Source organism: Heloderma suspectum, chromosome 3 (assembly GCF_057233095.1).
Source record: "Heloderma suspectum isolate Gila_16-S chromosome 3, 16-S_ref, whole genome shotgun sequence".
Taxonomy (NCBI): domain Eukaryota; kingdom Metazoa; phylum Chordata; class Lepidosauria; order Squamata; family Helodermatidae; genus Heloderma; species Heloderma suspectum.
Window position 1 is genome coordinate 247,919,745 of NC_139460.1, and position 12,748 is coordinate 247,932,492.

Below are 12,748 nucleotides of genomic sequence, written 5' to 3' on the forward strand. Positions count from 1 at the left end.
AGAAACTGAGTAGGGGCACTCATAAGGACAAGCCCACCTCAGCACAGCCCACCTCAAGCAGGTTTGCCCACTTTATCTCTGCTTAACATATGTACACACACACCTGCCAGCCCATTCACGACTCCATCCACAGCATCTTGGACGCGAGAGCTCACTCCAAGGCCTCTTCTTCTTCCCTATGCTTCTTTGAAAACAGCTTGCAGTGTGTTGGTGGTGCAACATCTTCTGCCTCTGATAACTGGAGTTAAACTACAACTCACATTATACCTTGTGGAAAATGGATGGCTAGGGATGATGGAAGTTGTAATTCTACCCCATAATCCCAAGCAGAAGATGCTAAAGCATCCAGACACGTCTCCCTCAGTTTTCAAAGGAGAACAGGGGAAGGTCTCTCCTATCAACTATCATGAAGGAACTACAGTGGAGTTGTTGCTTGTGTTATCCGGTCCTGGCACACGAGATAAGCGTTTCCCCTTTGGTAACGAGGACGCACTGGTGGTTTAGGGTGGAAGCGAGGTTCCTCGAATGGTCCAAACAAACATCAAACATCTCCCCTTGAGGAGTTTCAGTGTTCAAGTGTAGGAAACAAAAGCATGACAGATTCATATTTGGAGTTAGCAGCCTGCCACTCACCCTTTCCTATCAGAAACATGCAACTCGGGAACCTACTAATGATCTGATGGAAAGTTTCCTGTATCAATGTATTTGAGCTGATTTCACTATGGAACAGGAAGAAATAGTAGCAGTTTGAGCAGTAAGAACTTAGAATTTCAACAGCAGTTCCCTTAGTGGTCCAGACTGAACCATCTTAGACTTCCCTCAGATATTTATGCATATATGTTTTCAAAAACTCCAAAAACTTTGGTGTCTGGTGTCGAATAGTTGCATACATAATTAGAGTGGGCTTCTCCAGGGGAGGCTCAATGGGATGCAATGTGACAGTTGCCCTGTTTTATAGGAAGTAAAGCACTTGCTTACAGGGAGCTCCCATACTCTTCTGTATAAACAACAAACCTCAGGATTATGCTCTAGACTTTCTGTATATGCAGCAGAGAAACAGCTGTGATTTTTTCTTAAGTAGTACTCAAATGCCAGCGGTTATTATTGAAACTTGTAGGGGACAGCAATCCTATGACCGCTAGACACTGCCTAGACAGCCATAGGATTTTTCGGTTTCTGAGAACTGAGCTCAGAGCCAGGGCTCTGAGCTCGGTTCCCAGAAATTGCGCTCCCCACCCCCTTGTAGGTAGTGTGGTTCTTCCCCATCTCTATGCTCCTAATTACAGTGCGGAGTGGGTGAAAAGGGGGTGTTCTTAGGGGCAGGGAAGGGAGGAGGCCACAGAAGTGTCATTTCAACACTTCCTATGTGCCATCCAACCTCCCCTGCCCCTGTTCCAACAACCCCAGCTAGTCAGCCGAAATAATCTGTCTGGAAGATCCCCTCCATGTTCCACCTGCTCTGCCTTGGATAGTCAGCCACCTCTGATTTCGGAAGTGGCCAACTATCCCAATAGGATTGCACTCTAAGACACATTTCTGTACATTTTGATTATATAATTGACAATGTCAATAAAGATGGCTCTAAAATTAGTCTAAATATGTGTATGTCTAGCTGGCCCTATATGAACAGATTCACAACAAACACTAAGAACATCTCTTTAAAATTATATCAAAGATTAATCATGCTAAAACCCAACACCATAGTAGCCCACTTGAAAGAAGCCAACCCAAACAAATATGTTTATATACACAACCAACAGTTACACAAATTATCTCAGCAAAGGCCTTAGAAACAGGCAAACTGCATTATTTTGTTGTAAAATGATACACTGATTTCTAAATGGCAACATTTGACCCTTGTCCTTTTTCCACAAGTTTAAAATCAAATTCTAGAGACACATGAAAGACATGTTTTAGTATTAGGTTTAGCTTATTTGGGGGATTTTTTGTGAAGAACAGTGACACCAAGTGGTAAATTATACACAAAGCCTCTAACCCTGAAACACAAAAAGAAAGAGAATATATTTTAGTGAAAACCTCCTTATTTAAAATATGGTAACTCCAGTTCACTCTGCAATTCATAAAAATATTCAAGTAAGATGCTTTTATATTTTATGCTCTAACACAGCATATACCACTTATGGTACTTACAGAAAATGACATAGAATACAAAGAAAAATACTGCACTTTGCAATTTATTGAGAGAAAACTAAGTCATCTATTGTTTGAGAAAAAAATCACTGAAATATGCAAATACGCACACACACACGCGCACGCCCACGCACACACACACACACAGTACAAAACTTCACAGCAAGTTTTATTCTACTTAGTCAGAATGAGCAAGTGCATTTGCTGTATAAGAAATGCAGTGTAACTGATAGCCCACTGGGCAGCTCGCTTCACTCTGAATATGCTCACCATTGTCACATCACTTTGGAGATGTGCTTTCTCCCTCGGTAGCATCTGTAGCCTCACATGGAGTACACCATAGAACCAAATTAGTAGAGTTCAATTGTGGAGAGTGCCCAGATACAAACTGTGCACCTGAATGGCTCTACAATGTTTTGGGCCTATTCTAATGTCTAGCCTGGCACCAAATAGCCAGATTGTTTACAGCCCGGATGTACTTTGCTTTTTGTCCATTTTTTAATTATTTCTGTACTAAGCACATGACATTTCATACTGCCCGCAAAGCTCTTGGTTGTGCCAGAGTAACAGTATCATTAATTGGCATATGCGCCAGTCACTTGTAAACAGATTGGCTCTTAGGTTTTCTGAAGCCTGTGCCTCTTGTGATGCAGCTGATTGCACTTGTACCTGTAATAGACTTTATTTTACTATAAGTATGCATGCTACCCGAGAGAGTGGCTAGTATCTCTCTTGGTGGCTGGCATCACCAGAACAAAACACAGATTTCTGTTGCAGGTCGTGTGTTAACAGGATGAGCTCCTTAATGGCTCTACCATATGTGCTCAGATTGTTTACAAGGCTCCTGAAAGCTGTTCTTCTGTTGTATATCAATGCGATTGATCATTCTCATGCTTGTAAAAACCTAACTCAGACTCTAACAACTGCACAGCTACTTCCACATGCCCAAGAGGACTTCAGGTCAGAAATCCAACTGGCCACTGGGTGCACCCAAGTACCTCTGTAGATCCCAGGACTTCTTTTCTCTGCGCAAGTGTGGTTGTTGGTCTTGACTACGAAAATGAGCAGGTTTTGTATGCAGTGCATTGTTATATTAGTCGGACAACTTGCTGCAATTGCCTAGAAGACATTTGAGAATCTAGATCAACTGACATGTACTTGAACAAAGGTAACTAAATGATGCTGCTATAAGCTATTTGGGATATATATTTTCCTGGTACCCTCCCAGATAATTTAACATGTTTTTAAGGAAACAATTTTCAGCTCCACAGGAACTATTACTGTTCCAATACAGGGAAACTAATATAGCCCAGAGGGAAGAACAAGGGAAAAGTAAGAACTGAGGGATAAAAGAGGAAGGACAAAGTCTGAATGTTGTTCCCCTTTCCACAAATGCCACTTACCTTCAGAATTTGAGCACTTTTATCTCAATATGTCCCTATGTCCACTTATAAAGAGAAATGAGCAACACATCTGATTCCTTGAAATTCAACTGCAGTAGAGACTGACAAATGGGAACTGCAGGCAACCTGACTTTTGCAAGCTGGCCTTTTGCTCCTTCACACATTCAGGGAGATGTTAGGATTGTTGTGCCTTGCTTACTAAGTTTTCTTGAAAAAGATTAAGCATTTTGATTCCCGACTTTACAATGCAACTTTCAGTTTTGAAAGATATCAAATCTTTCATTCGATATTTCAGTTGTGCATTTGCAACAACAGGAAGGAACCTGAATTGTTATCTAAATATAAATCTAAGTTCACTATTAACATACTAATAATAGATTTTATAGAATAGTTTTGAGAAAAAGTACTTCTATAAAATGCTATAGTTTTCAGCAATTCAGCAATTTATTTCATGCTCATTTAAAGGCAGAAGGAAAGAGTATGAAGTCAATATGGCTGTGTTGTCAACATTACAGTTGCTAACTCATGCAAACAATACCAATATATGGTACCAATATATTGGTACACTACAGTATCTCTTCATATCAGATATTGGGTTGGGTCCAGATGTATGAATCCATGCAACTGGGCTGGTGGAAACAGACTTCCCTGACCCCTCATCCCATGACAGGTCCTCCAGCCCTGAAAATGCTACACAAAGGGTCAGGGAACCCTGCTGAATGGGGCCAGCCATGGTGCGGGGGAAGAGGGATCCACAAAAATTGGGTGGAGGCATCTTCCGAGAGTGGAGCCCTTCTGTCAATGGAAGGCAGATCCTGGATCCAATCTATAATTTCTGTTTAATAAAAACACTTGGGTCAAAGTTCAGCAATATTCTAACAAAGTTCCATATATGAGTTCTATCATTTCAATAGTATTATATTATTTGGTTCCTTCTCTTAAGTTATCATGATAGATTTATAAACCAGAGCAATATTTTGCAAACGTGAACTTTGTAAACTAACTTCATTATAATCAATGGGGGCACTAAATAAAAACCTCGTTTCTATTTATTTTGAACCCTGTAAACTGTCAAAATAGCCAGCAATATTTTTAGTTCAAGTGGTCAGATGCCATATAATCAGAAAACATCCTCTCTAAACTTCAGTTGTAATTTTTCACATAGAGATTTTGGCCTGGATCCTAAGAGGGAGCGACCTATGGCTGCTAGACAGTGGCTAGAGCGTCATAGGATATCTGGTTTTCTGGGAACCGACCTCAGAGCCCGCACTCCAACATCGGTTCCTGGAGAACTGACCTCCCCCCACTTCCGCGCTGCCTCCAAGGCAGCGCAGAACAGCCCCTTCCTCCACAATCGCAAGAGGAGCGCGGAGCAGCCAATGTGTCGTACGGCAGCCTCCTCCCTTGCTCAGGCCTCCCACGGCTAAACAGCCACAATTGGCTGTCTAGCCGAAAATGCAGGGCAGGAGAAGCGCAGAGAGAATGATCCCCTCCATGCTTCTCCTGCCCTGCATTGGATAGGCAGTTGCCTCCAAGTTCGGAGGCGGCCACCATCTGAATAGGATTGCACCCTAAGTTACTCTTCCTGTTCACACAAGGGAATCGATTTCCTCCAATTCCTCCCTCCTTTTGTATCATAAAGGTAAAGGTAAAGGTGTCCCCAACCAGTCGTGTCCGACTCTAGGGTGCGGTGCTCATCCCCGTTTCTAAGCCGAAGAGCCAGCGCTGTCCGAAGACGCTTCCATGGTCATGTGGCCGGCATGACTGAACACCGAGGTGCACGGAACGCTGTTACCTTTCCCGCTGAGGCGGTACCTATTTATCTACTTGCAATTTCTTGCTTTCGAACTGCTAGGTTGGCAGAAGCTGGGACTGAAGACGGGAGCTCACTCCGTCACGCAGCACTCGGGTCTCGAACTGCTGACCTGCCGACCTTCCAGTCTGCAGTTCAGCGTCTTAACCACTAAGCCACCACGGCCCCATATCATATCCCACACCATTCCCAAGGGGCCCCCAACCCCCAGAAATAGATTGTGGAAGGTTGCAGGAGGAGGCAGAGAAGGGGGAGGCAGGAAAGCCCTATTCTATTAATGTGAACTCTGTTCTGCTCAAGAAGAGCAGTTGGGACTCAGGCTTTTATTTTCTCAAACCCTCAAAACTAACCATCTTGTTTCTCTTTACTTCTGCTACCTGGGAACCTGTGTGTTTCTCCCAGGCAAGAGACAGAACTGAGCTACAGCCAGCCTTTATGTTTTCAGAAATGGGGGTCAGCCTTTACTTCTTTGTCCCACAATGCTAGGTGTAATAGGATATCTGCAAAACCTGCCAGTGGCTAGTTCATTCAGTCTGCAATCTTCATCTCGAGACTGGGACTGCTCACATAGCAGCCCACTGTGGGTTATTTATTTATTTAACCCACGGAAAGGCTGCAGCACATATGAGGCATATGCCACCACCATTTTGACTATGAAACCCCACTCGGAGGTTATGTCATGTGAACCCAGCAAGAGTGGGTTGTGTGAGTGTTAAACAGCCCTCACATAACCCATGGCCTGTTTTAGGGTTATGTAGGGGTTGTTTAACTCTCCTATAACCCATACCCACTGCATTCGCATGACACAACAACCCCTGAGTGGGGGTTGCATATGCAGCGTAGTACCTGCAGGGCACTGTGACTTGTTGTGGGTTAAATAACCCACAATGAGCTGTGGCGTGTCATCTGAACCTAGTCACTGTGTTTAAGCTGCAGACCTCACTGGCCACAGCATTTGGCCTAATCTTTATACTTTTTTGTTTTTTCCCTATCCCCTGCTTTTTGTATTATCTAGGCTTATGAAGAGTTCTGGAGAACTTGAAAGCTTGAACATGCTTTTGTTGCATTTTGGTTGGTCCTAATAAAGGTATTGCCCAACTGTGAATTCTGGATTAAATTTATTATGCAATTTATTATGGAATAATCTTTCATGGATTAGAGTTCACTTTATCAGATGTATGAACTTATTCTCAGTTGGCAGTTATGTGCATGTTTTACACTTCCAGGAGGAACTGTAAAAGTGGTGTTAAAATGGCAAAGAAATACAAAAGCACAGTCTGTAATAATTCAATCAAATGCAAAATATGCAAAATAAGTGCAATGACCACTCACAACAGCACTAGCTGGCAATAGCACAGTTATTTAGCAAGGATAAGTAAATTAACACCTGTAGGGTGGCAGGAAATCATTGTCTCTATTTAAGCCTAAATGATGAGAACCAAACTCTGTATTAGAATTAGATATTGAATCGTTGCACAAAGGCTTGTTAAGTACCAGTTCTTATACAGAAAATCAAATTAACTAACCCTCCTTTACAAGTTATAGTTCTTCCCTTTTTATCTCAACTTTCTAGAATTACCTTCTGTTCTGAATCAGGGTACTGCTAATCTTAAAACAACCAATATTTATAGGAACACCAAGGAAATATAAAGAATTAGAAATAAAAAGGAACTTGCATACTAGTTACCCCATTCTCATACTTAACTTCAGTTGATATTAATTAACAAGGCATCCAAGTTACCATAGGTTACAAAGGTGTACATATGCATTCGTTTACTGGATGATCTTGTTGTTCCAGTACTCTGGACAGCTCCTTACTTCCACAGGCAGAGAAAAGTACAGTAGATGTCCTGAGCTATTTCAAGCCACACCTTTTGTATTAAGAAAAAACAGGCATTGCAAGAACTGACTAAAATGCTGTTTGTATTGTGCCTTCCATCTCCACACTGTTTCCTACATGATCATATTCCATTTTTTAAAACTTGCATATTTCGGGCAAATGTCAGTACTTCAGGTGACAGTACTTCTTGTACCTGAAGCTTAAGCAATAACAGGCAGAGATTAATTCTGAACACCTATCATGAAACTCTAGCCAAAAGAAGGGAACTGCAGGCAGCACATCTCATAGCTTATAAGCCTACAGACAGAAAATGTGCCTTATTTTAAAGAACCTAGCTGTTCTTTACATGCCATATTACAATGATAAATCTCCTGTATCAAGGGGATGTATTTGACATGTGAGCTCTGAAATTCAGAAAAAGAACAGGAAAGCAGTGCAAATACATGGATGTCTAGCACCAATTTTACTTTAATAGATTTCAGTTTGCGGAAGGTGACTGTTCAGTCTTTGTTCTTCAGTACTATTGCTGGCTCCCATGTAGAGCCTTCTTTCTCTTTGGGATTTAGAGATGTCATGAAGGAGTAATCATCTAATGCATTAGACACATCAGTACTGAGCCACACATCCCCTTCATAAGAATTCAGTCGCAACCGAATTGTAATGCATAGGTCTACTGTCAAATTTAGTGTGGCCCAAAGAAATAATCACATGTGATTTGAAATAACTGGTCTATTAGCATGCTACAATATGTTTGTTCATCTTTAAGGTGCCACAAGACTGTTGTTTTTGCTGCAACAGATTATACACGGCTCCTCCTCTGAATCTTATTTAAAGGATCTAAACATCTTAAATCACTTCACATTATAGTAAGATCAATACTGTTCCTCAGATAGGAAATGTGTAATTCTTGACTGTGTTAAGAGAAAGGAATGTTCCAGAGATGGTTCTCTTCCTATACTTCCTTGACAGCAGCCACACAAGGTAACACTTTTCTTGGGACCTCTTGGTATATTCTAAATCACAACACTGAAGGAGCAAAGCCCCTTTATAATAAGAACTCTGCATGGTCCAATGCCTTTCTTCTGTCAGAGAATGTTGTAAATGATTATATCAGTATGGCTGAGCAGCAATAGGCTGAATTTTCCACCACTCTTTCAGTGTATATCCCTATATATGGGATAGCAATTCTAATCCATGTTAGAGATCGTAAACTAGGGATTACTAAATATCTATACAACAATCTGTAATGGAAAGCATTACAATGAAGACTCGGCTATCAGATCAGAACTAGTTTTGTTTTTGACAGGATTTTTTATAAGGAGCTTGAATAATCATTTTATTTTCTCACATAACCTTGATTACTATTCTAGATGTTCATTCCAAAGTATCCACCAGATGTCACAATTGCTCAGAAAGACACAGTATAGTACTGAATATTACCTTTATACCCTGAACTAAAAGGGTCTGGGTAACCATTAACAACATATTCCAGCATAGGAGTGAATGGAACTGATGACTATTTTATTTTATTTCTATGCTACCCTACTTCTTCGTAGCTGCAGGTGATAAAACTGAAAAGTGTTCAATGCATGCATTTTTTTTTTCTTTTTGCAAACAATGTGGCATAAAAATAAATACAAAAATAAATTGCAACCAGTGTGGTACCATGATAAAGCTTTTCTTAACACAACCATGTAAATACAGGTAAACATTAAATTTATCCAACAAAAACAACCCATTCCTATAGGACCCAACTACTTGCCAAGATAGGGTGCACTATTTTCACTGTTCTATATACTCTGGTTATAGTAGCCGTACATTCATAGACAGAGCTATTTGTTCCCTCCGTTATCTCCCCACCATCTCTTCAGTTCCTATTCCAATTGTCCTGTATTAAGCCCCTTTTCTTCTCTGCTTTAGCCCTGCCAATACCAGGCTCTACTGACTTCTCAGCCCTAATGACCCACCTTACTGTTCTGTTATCCTGCCCCCCTCCCCCCAATGCTTGTTTCACCTCTGGCCATGCTTAATAAATGGAACCAATTTCCATCAGCAATAGGCAGTTTCTCCATAACAGATCACAGTGCATGAATCTCTCGCACACACGTTGCAAGACCTCCCTTAGTGTTAAAGACTAGCTGAAAAAGACACATACTTGGAGGATGAATTGGCTGCATTTAAAAAAACAAAACACTAAGGGTGCAATCCCATGCATGTTTAGACAGAAAAAAAGTCCTACAGCTCCCAGCAGTCCCCATCCAGCATGCTAGCTGGGGGATGCTGGGAGTTGTAGGACATTTTTTCTGTCTAAACATGCATAGGATTGCACTTGAATACAGTGTGGTCACATTTTCAAAAATTCTCAATCACCACAAAAGTTAGACACTACCTTTAAATAAAGTTAAGATTTTCAGGATTCAAGTGTCTCTGTAGTCAAGAGAAACTTACACCTAGAGACTATGATCCAACTGAGTTGACAGAGCATGAAGAAAATATGTAGCAAATCAGTAGGAAAACTGATAAAATATTAAGTAGCAGTTCCCTCTCCATCCCAAAACTCTCCATTACTTGTTGTCATGTCGTCCAATATCAGCACTCCAGTCCCTAACATGCAGAGGTAAGTAGGTACAGGCATCAGGGCCCAAACATCATTTTGGAGAGCTCAGTACAAATTTGTAACATGGGACTCCTCTCACACATATACCACAATCCCATCACATACATATAATCTCGAGAGCCATAAAATAAAAGTTGTCATTTTAATTCTGAAATTACATTTTTAACTTTATGAAATTACACCATGGCCCACACTGGGGCTTTCCTACCCCAAAACACCACCCACCCACCATTTTTTGGCTAAGTTTATAACTTAACATCCAGCCTGTAGAAGAGTCCTACAAAGCTCACTGACTGTTTTGTATTTTGGCTGAATGTAATAAAGGTATTAACCTGTTGATGTTTTTTATTTTTTTCTAAATGGACAAACAGAGCTACAAAGAATTGGAATAAATGGACCAATTCCCTTTAAAGCTTTATTTTTATGGCCTTTTTACAAATTCATGGATTATCTCCCCCAAGTCAATTTCTCTTGCAAGTTCGCCCCAGATAAACAAACTAGCATATTCTTTCTTGTCCCCACAGTAAAATGCCTGCAGTTTTTGATAAGTTCTTTCAGCTTCTGCCATAATCACTTGATGTATGCAACAACAGCAACAAAAATCTGTATTCTATACACATTTTACTGAAAACTGGTTGATTGGTTGGTTGGTTGTAAACTCCTAAATAAAATAGCTCATACTCTTTTCAAGGTATTTTTTTCAGATGCAACATTTTGCAAGAAAAATTGTCAGAAAGATCACTAGGATGCTTGTGAGCTAGACATTTACTCACATATGCTTTGGGCCTGTAAATCCTGCAAGTAACACTGGTTCCCACTGTCCGTCTCTCTGATTATTTGTCCCTCCATATGCATAAGGAACTCTGGGACTGATACTTCCTTCAGAGAGAATGTCACATACAGTGAAGCACAAATCTCTCTGTTTCTCAAACTACAAGGTCTAGTTTAACTGCACAAGCACACTCTGAGCCAAACTGAACACTGTGTTTTTTTCCCACACACACGTTAGTATAATAATGTTTCATACAGCCAACACAGTTGCAGGGGTCCATTTTTTATTGGAACCCTCCCCCCATAAAAATACTTCCTTCCCCATACCTGATTTTACCAAGAATCCACAGCTACAAGACTTAGAAAAAAGAAGAAATCCTGCAGCCTTTTCCAAGGCCTATAGCCATGCAGGGGATGGGACAATTACTGATAAAATTGTGTATCAGTAATTTCATCAATTACTGATAAAATTGTGAGCCAGTGTGGTGTAGTGGCAAGAGTGTTGGACTAGGAGCTGGGAGATCCGGGTTCTAGTCCCCACTTGGCCATGGACGCTCACTGGGTGACTTTGGCCAGTCACAGACTCTCAGCCCAACCCACCTCACAGGGTTGTTGTTGTGAGGATAAAATGGAGAGGAGGAGAATAATGTAAGCCGCCTTGGGTTCCTTGCAAGGGAAAAAAGGCAGGGTATAAATGCAATAAATAAATAATAAATAAATAAATAAAATATCCTGGTCCCAGTAAAGTATACCCTTCCCCCCACCCCCATGCTTAGGTCCTGCTGGCATTCACCTGTCCACTGCAGCTATTGCTCCATAGCTCCTGTGGACAAGTACCGCAATACCATCACATTCCCTGACTTCTCTCACAGTTACTCAAAAGCAGAAGCAGCCGCTTCAACCACTGAGACAGCAATATAAAAGGGGCCAAGAGAAAGCAGCTAGGGAATGTCCAGCCTTTGAAGCTACCTACTACTTAAAGAAGTGTCCTAAATTAGAACATTTGTAGAAATACGCTGAAGAAGCAATGACCCCCAGGGGGCGGGGCAAGATACTAAGATCCATCAGAGTGCTTATTGCTATGAGGGGAAAACAGGAAACAGATGCAGAGGTATTGAACATATTACATATTAAATAACTATCTGTAGAAGACACAGGAAACTCCATAAGAGAAATTGAATTGCTGTAGGGAATTTTTTTTTTTTTTTTAGCCTGACCCATCTTGAGACTCAGGGACAAGGAGCAATCATTTAAAATAATGATCAAGTTCATGAAGTGTCTCAATAACCAACAGCAGGGAAGCAGCTTTGGGAAAAGATTTTGGCAACTCACCTTGCCAGCTGTCATTGCATACACAAAGTTTTTCTCCTGTCAAGTCACAGTAGCCATGATCAGGACTTCCACAGTTAGCTTTACAATAAGGAATATCACAGGCTTCTCCCTTCCAATACTTGTCACATTCACAATACACTTGGCTTGGAATGGAGCTACTAGTTGTGCACTTCCCATGCCCTGAGCAATTATTGGGACAGGAATTAATTCTGTAATAAGAAAGAGGAAATATAATAGTGACATGGAGATTGTCAAGCCTTTATTTATATTGTAATATAATTACACATTTTTCATTTCATGAAACAGGGTAAGAAAATAATTTCTTAAGAAGCAACCTTTAAACTACTTATTCCAGTCAAATACAGCTATCTGATGAGCCATTAGCAAAACCAGAATAAGAAACCAGATAAACCACAATAAGCAGAGTATCATGGGATTGTTCGCAGATTGTTCACCTTTCCGCCATTGTATCTTATTCTACTCCTATAAAATTAGAACTGGGTGGGCATCTGTGAATAGGCAAGAGGCAAGATAAGGTAACTGTGGGCTAAAAATGTGGTTTTGAGTCATGTCAAAGCTCAAAGATGGCTCTAGTTTTGCTAGGCTTTGATATTTCTACTTCACTGTGAGCAAACCAAATACATGTGTATAATCAGCACACAATGATAGCTTTTCATGATGTTTCTTTCATGACTGCCCATGTATGAAATTTATAATATTTGAAGTGTTCCTAACACCATATTCTTTTAACACTAGTTTTCCTTAAGCATAACTATGTTTAACTTGTTCCTTGAAAGGCATACAACATTATTGGCAGTACT

The 12,748-nt window shown here is 40.7% G+C and overlaps 1 protein-coding gene across 9 annotated transcripts in view; it reads right to left on the minus strand.

The window, feature by feature from the left end:
- Nucleotides 1-12,748, minus strand: part of ATRNL1 (attractin like 1) — a 920,708-nt gene that overhangs the window by 783,877 nt on the left and 124,083 nt on the right. For all 9 annotated transcript variants that reach the window (XR_014789465.1, XR_014789464.1, XM_084846134.1 and 6 more), the window contains one exon: nucleotides 11,928-12,136. Coding sequence is in view for 7 of the 9 variants with exons in the window: in XM_084846134.1 (XP_084702260.1) it covers nucleotides 11,928-12,136 (209 nt within the window). In the remaining 2 variants the exon portion in view is untranslated. The remainder of the gene's footprint in view (nucleotides 1-11,927; nucleotides 12,137-12,748) is intronic.